Source organism: Bos indicus x Bos taurus, chromosome 12 (genome assembly GCF_003369695.1).
Source record: "Bos indicus x Bos taurus breed Angus x Brahman F1 hybrid chromosome 12, Bos_hybrid_MaternalHap_v2.0, whole genome shotgun sequence".
In the NCBI taxonomy this organism is placed as follows: domain Eukaryota; kingdom Metazoa; phylum Chordata; class Mammalia; order Artiodactyla; family Bovidae; genus Bos; species Bos indicus x Bos taurus.
The window spans coordinates 72,888,617-72,906,086 of record NC_040087.1 but is presented as its reverse complement, the minus strand read 5'-3'; the positions used below and the strand labels follow the sequence as shown (position 1 = coordinate 72,906,086).

At 36.8% G+C, this 17,470-nt stretch overlaps 1 protein-coding gene across 2 annotated transcripts in view; it reads left to right on the top strand.

The window, feature by feature from the left end:
• UGGT2 (UDP-glucose glycoprotein glucosyltransferase 2) overlaps positions 1–17,470 on the top strand; it is a 145,245-nt gene that overhangs the window by 11,035 nt on the left and 116,740 nt on the right. For both annotated transcript variants that reach the window (XM_027557837.1, XM_027557836.1), the window contains exons 3-6: positions 3,616–3,746; positions 6,113–6,225; positions 10,746–10,920; positions 14,097–14,193. In XM_027557837.1, coding sequence (XP_027413638.1) covers positions 3,616–3,746; positions 6,113–6,225; positions 10,746–10,920; positions 14,097–14,193 — 516 coding nt within the window. The remainder of the gene's footprint in view (positions 1–3,615; positions 3,747–6,112; positions 6,226–10,745; positions 10,921–14,096; positions 14,194–17,470) is intronic.

The window sequence follows — 17,470 nt, the reverse complement described above, 5'->3', positions numbered from 1 at the left end:
AGCTTTTTTTAAAAAAGCTAAATTAATATATCAGGTTTTCATGATAATTAAAAAAAAAGAAACTAACACCAGATTTTCTGGCTCTCACTTAAAATCCTGAGTGTCCCTATCTCAAATTTTTTCTTCTCAGTACATGTTTATGGACTTCTTTGGTGACATTTTCTATTGGAGAAGCTGTGTTGAAAATTACTTTTATAAATTTTGAACCCTTTAAGTCGCTTAGGTTTATTAGCATATTTTATCCCTAAATGAAACATCATGTCTGGACAGACTGGAGGCAGGTCATTAACAAGTTGGAATATAAGCTCAGGAATACCTAAACTCAAGCATAGAAGATGTATGTATTTCAAGGTTGAACAGCTAAAATGAATTGTATTAAGATTTACTAACAAAAATATAATTCTGTTGAAGTTGTTCATAATGGTGAGAGTCAAATGCATATTGCTGCCTCATTGCTGATCTTGCTAGGCATAGGAAGAAATGGTATATATGAGGAATTAAATATGTTTAAAACTATCAGACTTCACTGAATTTGTTTTCAAGTCATTCTATAGGATACATTAAAACCCTTAGTTATAATTTTCTAGGTTGTTGAATCTCCATGAGGCCTTTTAAATACTCTTCACTGAAGAATAATTTCAGTGATACACTTGCCTAAAACAAATTATAGATGTTGAACATTAACTTTTTGAATTCAGGTGCTAGTTTCCTGCTATTTCATGAGGACAGTTTACATTATGTGCCAGCATATTAAAACCTTTTAAACATTGAATTACCTGTTTTTAAATGATTTTTTATGGTTCTGCCACAGAGTTATGTATTTATTGATGTCTCAAAATAGTTAGCCAACCTGTGTTGTTTTGTGTGGTGAATCAGAAATGTCAACCAAGGTTTATCTGACTCCAGAGTCTATTTTCATTTTTCCATGTTCTCAGCATATAAAAATTCTCAAAGTCCATAAAGATTTTAATAGTTTCTACACAAGTAAAGTTGTCTATATATTTTAAAGGAAAGATTTTTAGAAAAGGTTATGACATTTCTAGCTTAGTTACTTACAACTGAGAGCCAGGTTTGGGGTAGGAAAATGTTTGCTGTCTGGATGTGTCACATTTGAAATGCTTGTGGAATATCCAAGTGAGGATATCTAGTAAGCTGATACGAGTAAGAGATTTAGGGTAAAAAATCTAAGCTAAAAGATAGGATTTGGAAGTTAGCAACACCAAGAAGGTAGTGGCAGTTACAGGGAGAAAGGATGGAATGAGAAGAAAATAGATAAAGAACACTAGTGTTTAGGAGATTACCAGAGAAGAACATGAGATAGAGTCTAAGGAGTACCAGTGGAGGTAGGCAAAAACCTAGAAAATGTGGTATGATGAAAGCCATGTTGAGTGATAAGTGATAGATGTTATCAAATACTAAAGGTGAACCAAGTAATATAAATATTAACCTTTAGCAACAGAAAAATTAGTAATGAGTTTGAGAGCAGTTTTACTGGTATAGTATTGAAAAACTATAGTAAGTTGAAGTAGAGATAAAGTATTGTTAAATTTTCCAGGATTGCTGCTGTTGCTGCTGTGTCGCTTCAGTTGTGTCCAACTCTGTGCGACCCCATAGACGGCAGCCCACCAGGCTCCCCCATCCCTGGGATTCTCCAGGCAAGAACGCTGGAGTGGGTTGCCATTTCCTTCTCCAAGGCATGAAAGTGAAAAATGAAAGTGAAGTTGCTCAGTCGTGTCCGACTCTTCACGACCCCATGGACTGCAGCCTACCGGGCTCCTCTGTCCATGGGATTTTCCAGGCAAGAGTACTGGAGTGGGGTGCCATTGATGAGCCAGTACCTAACTCATCAAGTGCTGCTGTGGCTTTAAAAAAAAAAAAGAGTGATTTATATGTATTAAATGCCAATATGTAAAAAACTGAGTGAAAGGTGAAACTAAAGATGAAAGATATTGAAAGAGCAAAATCATTATTGGCAGGTTAGTTGGTGAGCAAGGATTTAGTTATTTTTAAACATTACCTAAAACATAAAATAGTCAAATGCATTCATGATTGTCTTGCAAGTTAAGCCTAAAATACATGTTTACTTTCTGTAAACCCCTGAATCCTATATCTGTTACTACATTAGAGACAGTTTGGTGGCTTAGATGGTAAAGAATCTGCCTGCAATGCAGGAGATGTGGTTTCAGTCCCTGGGTCAGAAAGATCCCCTGGAGGAGGGCATGGCTACCCACTCCAGTATTCTTGCTTGGAGAATCCTGTGGACGGAGGAGCCTGGCGGTCCACAGTCCATGGGGTCACAGAGAGTCGGACAGGACTGAGCAACTTCACTTTCATTTTTCACCTTCATGCCTTGGAGAAGGAAATGGCAACCCACTCCAGCGTTCTTGCCTGGAGTGCAACTAACAGTGACCTTGACAAATTTTGATGTCTCTGCCTGGTACTACTCAGATTTGTTTCTGTTGACTCAGTTCTATATTTTCATGTAAAACCAATCCATTTTGACTGATGTAGTCTTATTTTTGTTATGTGATTAAATTTTGACTATGTTATTGACCCTGTAGTGATTAGGATTTTTTAAGATCCATTTTTAAGATAATATCTCTTCTTTAGTTGCTTTTGTGTTGCTTTTACTACCAAAGCAAATCTTGCATTATTTTTTTGACTGTTGGAGGGAAACTCAGTATAACTTCCTGAAAAATCACCTGTAGTTTGTTGAAGTAGAAGTGAATGAGCACACTGAGTCTCATATGATGACTTTTTGAAATACAGGGTTAGGAAAGTATTATTGGCCTTAATGAAAAGGTCTATTCACTTCTTAAATATTAATTCCATAAATGTATTAAATGTCTATTTTGTGTGCCAAGAGTAGAAAGGTATAATTGAAAGACTAGAAAAGATTCCTGCCTCAACAGCTTAGCTTAATGGGAAGGACAGCATTAAACAAATAATTATACAAATAATTTTTAATTGCAGTTTAAGAATTGGTCTAGAGATGGTGTAGAGTTCAATGCTGTTCTTATGCTCCTCTTAAATTTTAAGTAGGGCCTATATCTTATCCCGGAGAAGGCAATGGCACCCCATTCCAGTACTCTTGCCTGGAAAAGCCCATGGATGCAGGAGCCTGGTAGGCAGCAGTCCATGGGGTCGCTAAGAGTCGGATACGACTGAGCGACTTCACTTTCACTTTTCACTTTCACGCATTGGAGAAGGAAATGGCAACCCACTCCAGTGTTCTTGCCTGGAGAATCCCAGGGATGGAGGAGCCTGCTGGGCTTCCAGAGTCGGACACCACTGAGGAGACTTAGCAGTAGCAGCAGCAGTATATCTTACCCATGTATTATAACTGCAACCTGGGAGTGACTGTTGGTGTCTTCCACTTAGATTTTAAGGGCAAGATTATTTTCATTTAGACTTGTATTAATTGCCTGGACTTCACTGGAAGGTACAAATGAAGTAAATAATAAAATGGAGATCTTGATTTTCCCTTTTTCTGTAACACCTTCTATTCTAAATTTAAAATATGACATTAGTTTAGTTAGCTGTACACTGAGAGATGTGCTAATGTGTTGAAATACAAAATACTAACATCCTTTTCTTTTGAATTCTTTTTTACAGAATCAGATTATTCTTACAACAACTTAATCCTGAAGAAAGCTGGACAATTTTTGGACAATTTACATATCAATCTCTTAAAGTTTGCTTTCTCTATAAGGGCATACTCTCCAACTATTCAGATGTTTCAACAAGTATGTAAAAATACCCAGACTGTATTTGACAAAGAAGCATACTAGAATGTAAATAAATTTCTTAATGTGAATATCTTTAGTTAAAAAAGATCTTCAAATTTATAAACCTGGTTCCATAGCTTATGATCGATTATATTTTCATTGTTACCATTGATTATAATATAATTAAATATTTAATGTACTTTTATAGTTATTTGATGTATACAAAAAGGCAAAATGGTTCTCTGAGGAGGCCTTACAAATAGCTGTGAAAAGAAGAGAAGCGAAAAGCAAAGGAGAAAAGGAAAGATATACCCATTTCAATGTAGAGTTCCAAAGAACAGCAAAGAGAGATAAAGCCTTCCTCAGTGATCAGTGCAAAGAAATAGAGGAAAACAATAGAATGGGAAAGACTAGAGATCTCTTCAAGAAAATCAGAGATTCCAAGGGAACTTTTCATGCAAAGATGGGCACAATAAAGGACAGAAATGGTATGGACCTAACAGAAGCAGAAGATATTAAGAAGAGGTGGCAGGAATACATAGAAGAACTATACAAAAGGTTCTTCACCACCCAGATTGATGGTGTGATCACTCACCTAGAACCAGACATCCTAGAATGTGAAGTCAAGTGGGCCTTAGAAAGCATCACTACGAACAAAGCTAGTGGAGGTGATGGAATTCCAGTTGAGCTATTTCAAATCCTGAAAGATGATGCTGTGAAAGTGCTGCACTCAATATGCCAGCAAATTTGGAGAACTCATCAGTGGCCACAGGACTGGAAAAGGTCAGTTTTCATTCCAATACCAAAGAAAGGCAATACCAAAGAATGCTCAAACTACCACACAATTGCACTCATCTCACACACTAGTAAATTAATGCTCAAAATTCTCCAAGTCAGGCTTCAACAGTACGTGAACCGTGAACTTCCAGATGTTCAAGCTGAATTTACAAAAGCCAGAGCAACCGAGATCAAATTTCCAACATCCGCTGCATCATTGAAAAAGCAAGAGAATTCCAGAAAAACATCTATTTCTGCTTTATTGACTATGCCAAAGCCTTTGACTATGGGGATCACAACAAACTGTGGAAAATTCTGAAAGAGATGGGAATACCAGACACCTGACCTGCCTCTTGAGAACTTTGTATGCAGGTCAGAAAGCAACAATTAGAACTGGACATGGAACAACAGGCTGGTTCCAAATAGGAAAAAGAGTATGTCAAGGCTATATATAGACACCCTGCTTGTTTAACTTGTATGCAGAGTACATCATGAGAAATGCTGGACTGGATGAAGCACAAGCTGGAATCAAGACTGCCGGGAGAAATGTCAACCACCTCAGATATGCAGATAACACCATACTTATGGCAGAAAGCAAAGAAGAACTCAAGAGCCTCTTGGTGAAAGTGAAAGAAGAAAGTGAAAAAGTTGACTTAAAACTCAACATTGAGAAAATTAAGATCATGGCATCCGGTCCCATCACTTCATGGGAAATAGATGGGGAAACAGTGGAAACAGTGTCAGACTTTATTTTTGGGGGCTCCAAAATCACTGGAGATGGCCATGCAATTAAAAGACGCTTACTCCTTGGAAGAAAAATTATGACCAACCTAGATAGCATATTGAAAAGCAGAGATATTACTGTGCCAACAGAGGTCCCTCTCGTCAAAGGTATGGTTTTTCCAGTAGTCAATTATGGATGTGAGAGTTGGACTATAAAGAAAGCTGAGTGCAGAAGAATTGATGCTTTTGAACTGTGGAGTTGGAGAAGACTCTTGAGAGTCCCTTGGACTGCAAGGAGATCCAACCAGTTCATCCTAAAGGAAATCAGTCCTGAATATTCATTGGAAGGATTGATGCTGAAGCTGAAACTCCAATACTTTGGCCACTTGATGTGAAAAACTGACTCTTGGAAAAGACCCTGATGCTGGGAAAGATTGAAGGCCGGAGGAGAAAGGGATCGCAGATGAAAAGATGGTTGGATAGCATCACTGACTCAATGGACATGAGTTTGAGTAATCTCTGGGAGTTGGTGATGGACAGGGAAGCCTGGTGTGCTGCAGTCCTTGGGGTCTCAAAGAGTTGGACACAATTGAGCAACTGAACTGAGATAAAGAAATAATGAGGACAAATCACCATTGAAATTAACTATAAAGAATATTTTAGTTTAATGGTACATTTTCAATAATTTCAAAGCATATTTTCGTACTATAAAGTTGATTTTGTTAAATTGTTAGATTCTTCCTCTGTATAGGTATTTTTACTTTAATTAGAGCAATAACTTAATAGTAGTTGATAAGCTATTTTAATCAAAGTAATGTATGAGTTTTAAAAATGATATTGTAATTACCAGCTACTGTAGCTAAGTGTCATCTTTGAAATCTTAGATTGCAGCTGATGAGCCCCCACCAGAAGGCTGTGCTGCATTTGTGGTTATCCATAAGAAATACACCTGTAAAATTAATGAGATTAAAAAGCTGCTGAAGAAGGCTACTTCAAGGTAAATTAATGATAGCCTGTAGTAAAAGGAGCAGTTTATAAAAAGAGATGAAGGTTGAAATAGAAATTTCTTGCAATAAAAATTGTAATATTCTAAGACTGTGTTTAAAAAGAATGTGCTCTAAATATTCATCTGAGTCTTAAGTCCTTCTCTAAAATATATAAGTACTTTCAATATTTTGTCTTGATTAGCTTTTGATTTTAGAATACCAAAATACCATAAAACACATGAGAGAGATATTTTATATACATAAGTTATTTTTTTCAAATACAGACAGACCTCAAAGATATTGTGGCTTCATTTCCACCTCAATAAAGTGAAGACTGCCGTAATTCACTTGAAGTTTTTGGTATCCCAGTGCATATGAAAGTTACGTCTATGCTAAACCATAGTCTGTTGAGTGTACAAATGACATTTTGTCTAAAAAATGTGTCTTACACATTTTTGTGTAAGACACAAATTAACATTTTGTCTTAAAAACACTTTATAGCTAAAAAGTGCTAACCATCTGAGCCTTCAGCAAGTCTTAATCTTTTTGCTGAAGGAGAGTGTGAAATACTGCGAGAATTAGAGAATCACAAAAATGTGACACAGACAGGGAGTGAGCAAGTGCTGTTGGAAGAATAGTACCATAGACTCGTTCAACAGAGTTGCCACAAACTAAGTGATTAATGCAGTTGTCTGTGAAGTGCAATAAATGAAGCAAAAAGCCAAATAAAACAAGGTATGCCTGTAAACATACATAACTGTGCATTTATCTAGACTATATCTCTTTAAATATAAATTGAATGTGTACCTTGGAAGTTAAAAATTAATAACAAAAATACAGAATTACCGTTTTATAAACACATTATTCAAAACATTTTTCTTCTTCCAAGTATTTAATGCAAATTAATATGAGAAGTAAGAAGGATATTATTAAGTTAGTAGTGATTTTTACAGAGTAGTATCCACCAGTAAGTGTTTTACTGCCTGATTGTTTATACTTTAAACAGTATTAAAGTTGTTTCTCTAATCTTGAAAGAGTTATTTATATATTAGTAATGTATATTTAGTAATTCATATTAGTACTTATTTGTTGGAATCTTTCAAATATTTTCTTATATTTCATATTAATTTTAATATACAGAAACTTTTATGTAGCCTGATTTTTCCTTTATGTGTGTATGTTTTTATACTGAGACAGTTTTTTCCAAACCTGAGTAAGTAAGAGATTTTACTAATATTTTCCAGTAGCTTTCTTAAAGTTTTTATTTTACCTTAAACTTTTAATATATATATAATTTATTTTCATAGGAAGGCAAGTATCCAGTCAGATCTTTCCCCCCTTCAGGTGCTAGTCAGTTGTTATAGTCATCATATTTATGCTATGATCTATTTTATAACTGTTTGTTTTATACTGTTATGTTTCTTGTAACAGTGCTATGTTGTTAGTATTTATTGCTTTAATAATTTATTCCAGTGTGTCACAGGACAATTTCCTCTTCATAGCTGCTTTTTTTCCCCCTCCAAAAGTTCTTAGCTCTGCGCTCGTTGATGCTTTCAAACTAACACTAGAGTCCTTTTTCTCCTGTCAAACTGACTCCCTAAAAAACCTGGGTAGAGTTTTAATTAGAATTCTGTTAAATCTATTAGTTAATTTAAAGAATTTAAATGTTTACTATATCAAATCTCAGTGGATAACATCATATGTCTTCTGTTCACTCCTTCTTTTAAAACTTTGAAGTTTTATACTCTTCTTTGTTTTTAGAATAAGAAATAATTGTTTTATTTTATGAACTGTTTTTCACCTATTAAGATGAATTCAAAGTGTCTCTCTTTGGACATATTGTGTAATATATTTTAAACTATTACACCTTCTTTGTGTTGCTAGGGAAAACTTTGTTAATGGTGTGGTGTTAATTTTTGTTGATTGCTTATGCTTTTATTAAGGCTCATTTTTCTACTTTAATGAGATTAGCTGTTATTTAAACTATGCCAATTTTAATGTTATTCTAACTTCATATAGTGAATTAGGCAACCATGTTATTCTGTAAGAGTTAATTTAGCATAGGAATTATATATTCCTCTAAAGCATTAATAGACTGACTCCAAAATTGTCAGCCCTAATGTGTTTTTTTTCCTAGTTCATTTCATAAAGGGAATTTTGATAACTTTTAGTTTATAATTGCTATCGGTTTCTGACTTCTGATGTCTGATGTTTCAATTTTCTTATGGAAACTAAAATTAAATTTAAATATTTAATATTTAGATATTAAGTCTAAATTAATATAAGATTTAACACAAGGTTAACATCAAGCTGTTAGGAGAGGCACCCTGCCATAGACCTCGTGAATTCCTGCATATTCTTGCTGGGTCTGACAAGTAAAAAAGGCAAGATCTGGACTGCTTTTTACTTGAACCATTTTTCAAGGTTGTGTTTGTAGTGAGCAACCTTGAGGAATTACATAATTCCTAATTTTGAGAAGAAATTTCAAAATTTTGCTTTTGAAAAGAAGAGTGGGCATGTTATAAAAGGATGATTTCCCAGGTATGGTGTTCCTTGTACACCCAGTGTTTGTGTAGTATCCATTTGGGTCCATATTTTGTTACACACACCCTGTTGTGAAACTTGGGGAGGTGTAATGCTCATTCTGCTTGCTATGTCCTGAGCAATAAAGTTCTTTGTCTTTGACACAAGAGTCTCATGTCTTCTGCCAGACATGAGGCATGACAGAAGCCCAACTTATTACTTTGTAAGTAAGCTGAAACCAAGCCATAGCCCTTTTACATTTCTTGACAGTTTTAGAAACAAGGGTGGAATGTTGACAGACAACGTGGCTTTCTGGGAGAGGAAGGACAAGGGCCCCCTGGGTTTGGGAGACTCCCCTCTCTCTCCCCTTGCTGTTCTTCACTCCCTGTGCCTCTGGCTAGGTGATAGCAGTCTTCTGATACCTGCTATTGTAGCTCCTCATACAGAGTTTTAGGTCTTTGTTACTTCAGGAAAAGGCACCCAGACTCAACTGATGCGGTTTGGAATATGCGCATAATGGGAAAGGGTATTAAAATGATCTCTAGGCCAATCCGGGCTTCCCAGGTGGAGCTGTGATACAGAACCCGCCTGCCAGTGCAAGAGATGTAAGAGACGTAGGTTGGATCCCTGAGTGGGAAAGATCCTCTGGAGGAGAACAACCCACTCCAGTATTCTTGCCTGGAGAATGCCATGGACGAAGGAGCTTGGTGGGCTATGGTCCATGGGGTTGCAAAGAGTCAGACACGACTGAAGCGACTTAGCATGCACACTAGGCCAATTCAATGTACTTTTATTTTTACTGTTTTGGTTCCCACATCTGAATCTGTAACTGGTATTGATATTGTACATGTATATGCTTTGAGTGATGTGAATGCTTATGAAGTCTAGAGGGAGACGCTCTCATCGTGAGACTACCACATATAGTACATTCCCAGGTGGTCCAACAGAAACAACATAGAATCCCAGGAGAAGAGGAAATCACAACTTCAGTTACAGACTGAATGGCTGCCTGAGTGCACAGGAATGCAGTTTCTGAGTACAACAGCACCACCTGCCTGACTCAGCCATCAAGTACACCCCCTTTTAAAAAGATAACTACTGCTGAGCTTTAGTTGAAACTGAACTCCTGACTCAGGAAGCCTTGTAACTCTACTATCTGATGTTTACATTTTGGCCTAAGTCAACTAGGATTCAATGACTAATAGGGTGGAAGGGACCCAGCAATTGTCTCTGGTCAACTGGAAACAGTATATTCAAGAGCACTGTTGCTTTGACCTTTTGTGATCCTAGGGTTACATGGTAAAGGGGCAGCGGTTCTCATTTGGGACAAAGCACATGCACCAGTCCCTTACCTGAAGTAAAATTTCTGACTCAGTGGGGCCCTCAGTTCTGTTATTCCCTTAAGGCTTGCATCAAGTTATTGATACATTCAGCTCAGTTTGAAGTTGATGGTGTCTTAGGGTTTCTGCTGCTGTCCATCCAGGCTCTGTGTGTGCTAAGTTGTGTCAGTCATGTCTGACTTTGCGACCCCATGGACTGTAGCCCGCCAGGCTCCTCTGTCCATGGGATTCTCCAGGCAAGAATACTGAAGTGGGTTGCCACGCCCTCTTCCAGGGCATCTTCCTGACCCAGGTATTGAACCTGCTTCTCTTATGTATTCTCCTGACCCAGGGATTGAACCTGCATCTCTTATATTTCCTGCATTGGGAGGCTAGTTCTTTACCACTGATGCCAACTGGGAAGCCCTCATCCAGGCTGCATCTATGTAAAACCAAAAGCAGATGGGCAGAATTCAAGGCAGTTCTCTTATCCCTGAAGAATCCTTGACCTCTAATGAAACTTGCTGCATTTTTACTGACCCTGGGCTGTTGCCAGTGGCCTACCTATCTGGTCTGCCGCTTGGAAGATGACCAACTGGCAGATTAGAGGCATCACTTTTTGGTTTCATAATTTATTTCTCATATGCTCTTTACTTTCAGTTCTTGTTTGTGTTTTGTTTTCATTTTAGGCCCAGACCGTATCTGTTTAAAGGAGATCACAAATTTCCCACAGACAAAGAGAATTTACCAGTGATTATTCTCTATGCAGAAATGGGTACAAGAGCATTTCGTAAATTTCACGCAGTGTTGTCTGAAAAAGCTCAAAATGGGGAAATTCTTTATGTTCTTCGGCATTACATTCAGGTACATGCTTGCTTTATTCAAGATTACTTTGGCTATAAAAACTTTTTTATAACTACTTTTTATAATTTCTCTACTAGGTTTTACATAATAACTTCTAGAATACTTATATCTGATAACACAACTATCAAATGTGAATTTTATGTGGAAAAATATATTGGGATTCTGTGTCTTTTCTGGAAAGTATCCTGTTTATGTTTCTTTCCCTTATCATATATATATCTGGAACAGATTTACAACTTGGATAAAAAACAAAACCATACAACAATAGGATGCATAATATTTGGTAGGACTAATAAACATAGTTATTTTTAATTAAAATGTATCCATAATGAGGAAATCTAACTTGATATATTGATAGTATATATTAGTTCATTGTGCTAAGCATTGTACAGGAATGCTCTCAAACCAATCTGTTTGAAAGGGTGCTTACTTATTCAAGTTTCAGATCAAATGTGTAGTAGTATCCCCCACTCTCCCGACTCTCACTGCTATCACACTCTACCACAGTATTCTATTTTTAATGACTTCATAAAACGTATTACTATGCTATGTCAAATTTTATTTAACACCTCCACCCCCCACCAACACACACATACAACCAAACTCTCACCTCATACACTAAAATGGCTCTTAGAAGGACTTTTCTTTTTTACTTCTATATTCCAAACATGGAAAGAGTGTTTTAATTTGCACTTCCCAAAATATTCATGCTAAGTATTAATATACAATTCCTCTGTATCCATGGTTCAGAATCTGCAGGTTCAACCAACCAAGGATTATGTAATAGTGTAGTTTACAATTGGAAAAAAAATCCATGTATAATTCGATCATTGCACTTTACACAGTTCAAACCTATGTTGTTCAAAGGTTTGATTTGATTTGATATCAAATCATTATATTTATTGTACACTGTAAACTAATACAATGTTATATGTCAATTATATCAGAAAAAGAATATGAGATTACAGTATATGTTTATCTTTTTTAAAGAAGTCCCCAAGTGATTTTAATATGCTCCTGCTGGGTGGCATTTTCATCTATTAAGAATCAGTATCCCAGGCTGTTCTTTGGAGAATGTGACCATTAAATATACTTCTGTGAAAGCATACTCAACAGTTATCTGGGTACTTTGTAGCATCAAATTATAACCTATTTAATTAATTACATATTGTGCATCCAAAATAATTATACTGTAAATCTAGTCAACATGTAATTCTAGTAAAAACAGAGTTATTCACGCTGCCTTTTGAACAGATGCCTTTTTTGTAGGGAAAGAAGAAATAAGATGATTAAGAAAGATTCCTCTCAACAGTTGATTTAGCTTGTGAGAATTTTTGGTTTGCAAATCCAAAGTTATTAAACTACAATTCAGATTTTTATATTAATGCATTTTCAAATAGAGAAAGTAAATATGAAATTAATGACCATTTATCTTTATTACTGAGGAGCTAATACTGTTCCAGAACTGATGATAGAAATTGGTTATGTGAAATTGCATTTCTTTCATGAACTATAACAAGATATGTGAATTTCGAGCATAGCCACCAACTAATTGTATTTTGAATGGACAGTCAAAATGTATTTTTAAATTGAGCTGTATGAAATTGAAAACTCTTTAAAAGACTTTAAACTTTTCCAGATTACTATAATTATAAACAACCCAGTTTTCTTATGCTATCTTTTATTATAGCATATGCCTGAGAAATTAGCAAATTAAATTTTAGTGTGGGCAGCAATGTTAAACACTTTGTGCATATCTGAAGCTAATTCTTACATCATCTTATTTAAAAATAAAACAGTCCAGGAATAGTCACTCAGGTTATATACTTACTTATTTTTAAGACTTGGGGGGAAGTTTAGGGAGGAAAGAAGAGTTAAAAGAGTAGTATACTATTAAGATTTCTTTTCCATTTGGTGTCTGCCTCTTCCTCTGTCATGTGTAGGATTGGAAAACTGCCCTCATCCAGATCGTAGTTAAGCCCAAGGCATAACATCTTCATAGTTCAGTTCAGTCGCTCAGTCGTGTCCGACTCTTTGCGACCCCATGAATCGCAGCACTCAAGGCCTCCCTGTCCATCACCAACTCTGGAGTCTACCCAAACCCATATCCATCAAGTCGGTGATGCCGTCCAGCCATCTCATCCTCGGTCTCCTCCTCCTCCTCCTGCCCGCAATCCTTCCCAGCATTAGGGTCTTTCCCAATGAGTCAACTCTTTGCATGAGGTGGCCAGAGTATGGAGTTTCAGCTTCAACATCAGTCCATCTTCACAGGAGTTTGCTAAGTACTAGGTTAAATAGGTTTTCTAACCCATGGAAAAATATGCCAAATGGTAATGATTATAGCACAACTGATAAGAATTCAGTCTAGAAGCCAGAAAGAACCTTAGACATCTTCTAAAGTTTACATGTATTCATCCAGGTTGCTTACTTTTTTTAAAAAAATGACTTTTTTTTCTTCTTATGGTAATTTCTAGAAGTACATTTTATGTTTGCCCTTAATATATAAGGTGAAAGAAAGTAAGGTACCAAATTCTGATCACAAATACTTCAGACAACTCAGTTTTAGGCAAATTGTGACCTCTCACTGCAAGGATAGGTGCTAATCTGTGGCATTTGGTATATTTTAATCATTGAGAAACATGAAGAAAGAACTGAATAGGTTGCTCAAGGCACTGAGTTTTTTTGTTTCTTTTGCCTCTACTTTCCAGTATTTGCTTTTGGGGACACTCTAGTTGCCCTCCATCCAGACAACTAGCAAATGAAAGCACTTACTGGTTTAGGAAATGTTGTGTAGTTCTCCCCAAAGAGTACAGTTTTGTTGAAACTCACTTGTATTGGATCCTCTGTTAATTAACTCATGGGAAAGATGGCAAAATTATCATGGTATAACAGAAAAAGATCAGATACTTTTTTCATTGTAAGAGTAATTAAAACATTAGTGTCATGACAGAGGTTTTAGAAAGTAAAGAAGTGGTCATCAATAAGTTTCTAGTTCCTTGATAGACTATCTCTAAAGAGAATATAAATATCCCCTGAATAGCAGTATTTCACAGTGATTAAAAACTTCAGTATTAATGATTTACCCTCATGTCCTAACACACAGTCATTCTGAATTCAAAAGCAGGTGTTTGACAAAATATTTTCTTTCTTTTTAAAAAAAAAATGTGTTTGAACAGAAACCATCCTCACAGAAAATGTATTTATCTGGCTATGGTGTGGAGCTAGCGATTAAGAGTACAGAATACAAAGCATTGGATGATACTCAAGTCAAAAGTAAGTTTATTCTCTATGTTTGTGTAGAAAAAATTTGGAGGGTTACATACTATCATTTAATCCTACACATGTTAATTTGAGGCTGGAGGCAATTTAATTTTAAACTAAAATGTATTTCATGTTATTATGCTCTCAGAAATTTGAAAAATTGGAAGTAGCATATTATTTTGGTTATATTCAATGGCTTCCCAGTCATTTTCAGCAACATATAAAAATTGATACTACATATAGGATTTGTAGAAGCAATAGATGAGGCTGCTTATGACTACGAGGGGGCTCACCCAGTTCAGACTGGCCTGTGATGTACCTAATCATCCCCTGGGGGCAAAGATTGTGGATCTAAAGGGGTTGTGTCATGGTAAACCTGAAACTCACTGGTAGCACTGCTTTACAAAGCTTGGTCTGAAGTATTTATTTTTAATAAAGTTAGTTTTGTATTGTGTTTTTGTTTTGAAATGGGATGGGAAAGTCCTGTGAATATTTGGTTAGATTGATTAGATCTGCAGTCTACCAATCCAGTATCTGTGTTCTGTGTACTGAGTGCATGCTCTAGATGAAAGAATTTGGAGATCTAAAAACGGTAAAGAATTTTTTGGATTCTTATGGAAATCTTTTATTACCTGGCTCATTGGAAATGTATTTATACCTGATTCTTGGTTAAGAATTTCTAATTCATTCTGTTACATGCTCTCTGATGCTGCTTCTGCTTCCGTTTTGTTTTTCTATTCAATCTCTGGTCCTGGAGGCCTTGTTCTGATTACAGCTTAGCTCTAGTCCCTCCTACTGAGTGTGCTACAGATCAACATCTGTATTATTGCAATTGAAATCCTGCTGGTTACTGAAAAAGTATAGCAGAAATAGTAATACCCAGATTTTTTATATTTCCATATAGCTTGTATATTGCTCTACAGTGCTTTATAATTTAGTGTCTTGTTTAGTGCTTCCCACTGGTAAAGAATCTGTCTGACAGAACAGGAGACATAAGAGACTTGGGTTCAATCCCTGGGTCAGGAAGATCCCCTGGAGGAGAGCATGACAACCCACTCCAGTACTCTTGAATGGAGAATCCCGTGGACAGAGGAGGCTGGCGGCCTGCGGTCCATAGGATTGCAAAGAGTCGGACACGACTGAAGTGACTCAACACACACATGCACACACACATCTTATTTAACAGTCATGGTAGTAGCATAGGCATTTTCTAACTGTCCTTGGGCTTGTAGAAGTTTCTTTAAAAAGTCATGTGATATTCAACAATAAAACAATTTTTAAAAGTCATGTGATTACATATATTACCTATATTACAAACTGCAGGTTAACTTTTATCATATATTTGGAATATATCTTCTCTCCATTCTACTTGCCACTCCTTTAGTTCACTTCTTTTTTCCCCCCTCTGCTTATGACTATCAGTCTTCCAACTGACCTTCTCTTCAGGACCCTTAATCCTCTTATCTCCAAAAGAGAATAATCCATCTGTTCTCCACAGTACTTTCTGATTGAACTTCCTGTGTTCAATCAGAACTTCTGACTTTGTGATTCTACCAATTAAAAACCCTTAGTTACCTAAATAACTAAGTAACCCTAGTGGTTCCTTGTAACCTCCTCATAAATTAAAGTCCTATTAAGCAATGGAGCTTTCCACAGCTTGGCCTCTTTCTGCCTTCTTACTGCCTCTCAGACCTCTCATTTGTACCCTGTGGTCCTGTAACACTGCACTACTATACAGAACAATTTTCTGTTTCCTGGATGGGTCCATGTATTGCTCTGTGCCAAGGCTTTATGACCTCTGGAGTACTTTCATCCCTTAGCATATGCTGTTCCTCTGTCTGAAACCTTCCTTTCACCTCTTACTTGTCTGAGGCCTGCTCATCTTTTAAGAATTGTATGTCTCTGTCAGTACCTCTGAGATGGCTGCCTATGTTCCTGCTCTGTCAGAGGAGGATTTTTCCATTTTCTGTATTCCATATATTTTGTCCTTCCTTTTGGAAAAGTTTTAAACAGTCTGTTAAAGCTGTCTATTTGTCTCTCTCATTTACCACCCAGTAAGGTTTGTGTCTTTTGCATGTCTCCTCCTGGTGTCTATCTGGCAGGCAGTGGGCATTATAGAAGGCAGTCAGTAAATGTTTACCTGATTAAAGCATTCCAGGGTTTTTAGTTGTGGTCTTAGAAGTCCAGACTCTCAGACGAATAAGAACGGAGAAGTGTACTTTATGCCCTCTGATGGAACATAGCCCCTTGCTGTAAAAGGTCACAGATTCTTACAACCTGAAGTACCCTCAAACACACCCTTACTACACTGTATACTATAACAATTTGGTAAGTAAAGGAGAGGGGAAAGGAAATGAATATAAAATATATCTTTATCCTTTGAGACCATGAGTTTTGGTGTCTATCTAAAGGTTTCATGATTATGTCTGAAGGTGTCAGAAATATGTGAAAACTCCTGTATGTTTTAGGGTTTAGATTTCTTGTTGGCATAAGAATAAGCCCAGGGTTTCTTGCAGACTTCTTGGTTTATCAGTTCACTCTAGTTCAATTGCTCATTAGAGTCTGACACTTTGCGACCCCATGTACTGCAGCACACCAAGCCTCTCTGTCCCTCACCAACTCCTGGAGTTTACTCAAACTCATGTCCATTGAGTCGGTGATGCTATCCAACCATCTTCTCTGTCGTCCCTCTCTCATCATGCCTTCAGTCTTCCCAGCATCAGGGTCTTTTCCAGAGAGTCAGTTCTTCGCATCAGGTGGCCAAAATATTGGAGTTTCAGCTTCAGCATCAGTCCTTCAAATGAATATTCAGGACGGATTTCCTTTACGATGGACTGGTTGGATCTCATTGCAGTCCAAGGGACTCTCAGGAGTCTTCTCCAACACCACAGTACAAAAGCATCACTTCTTCAATGCTCAGCTTTCTTTATAGTCCAACTCTCACATCCATACATGACTATGGGAAAAACCATAGCTTTGACTAGATGAACCTTTGTTGGCAAAGTAATGTCTCTGCTTTTTAATATGCTGTCTAGCTTGGTCATAACTTTTCTTCCAAGGAGTAAGCATCTTTTAATTGCATGGCTGCAGTCACCTTCTGCAGTGATTTTGGAGCCCCCAAAAATAAAGTGTCACTTTCCACTGTTTCCCCATCTATTTCCCATGAAGTGATGGGACCAGACCATGATCTTAGTTTTCTGAATGTTGAGTTTTAAGCCAACTTTTTCACTCTTCTCTCAAGAGGCTCTTTAGTTCTTCACTTTCTGCCATAAGGGTGGTGTCATCTGCA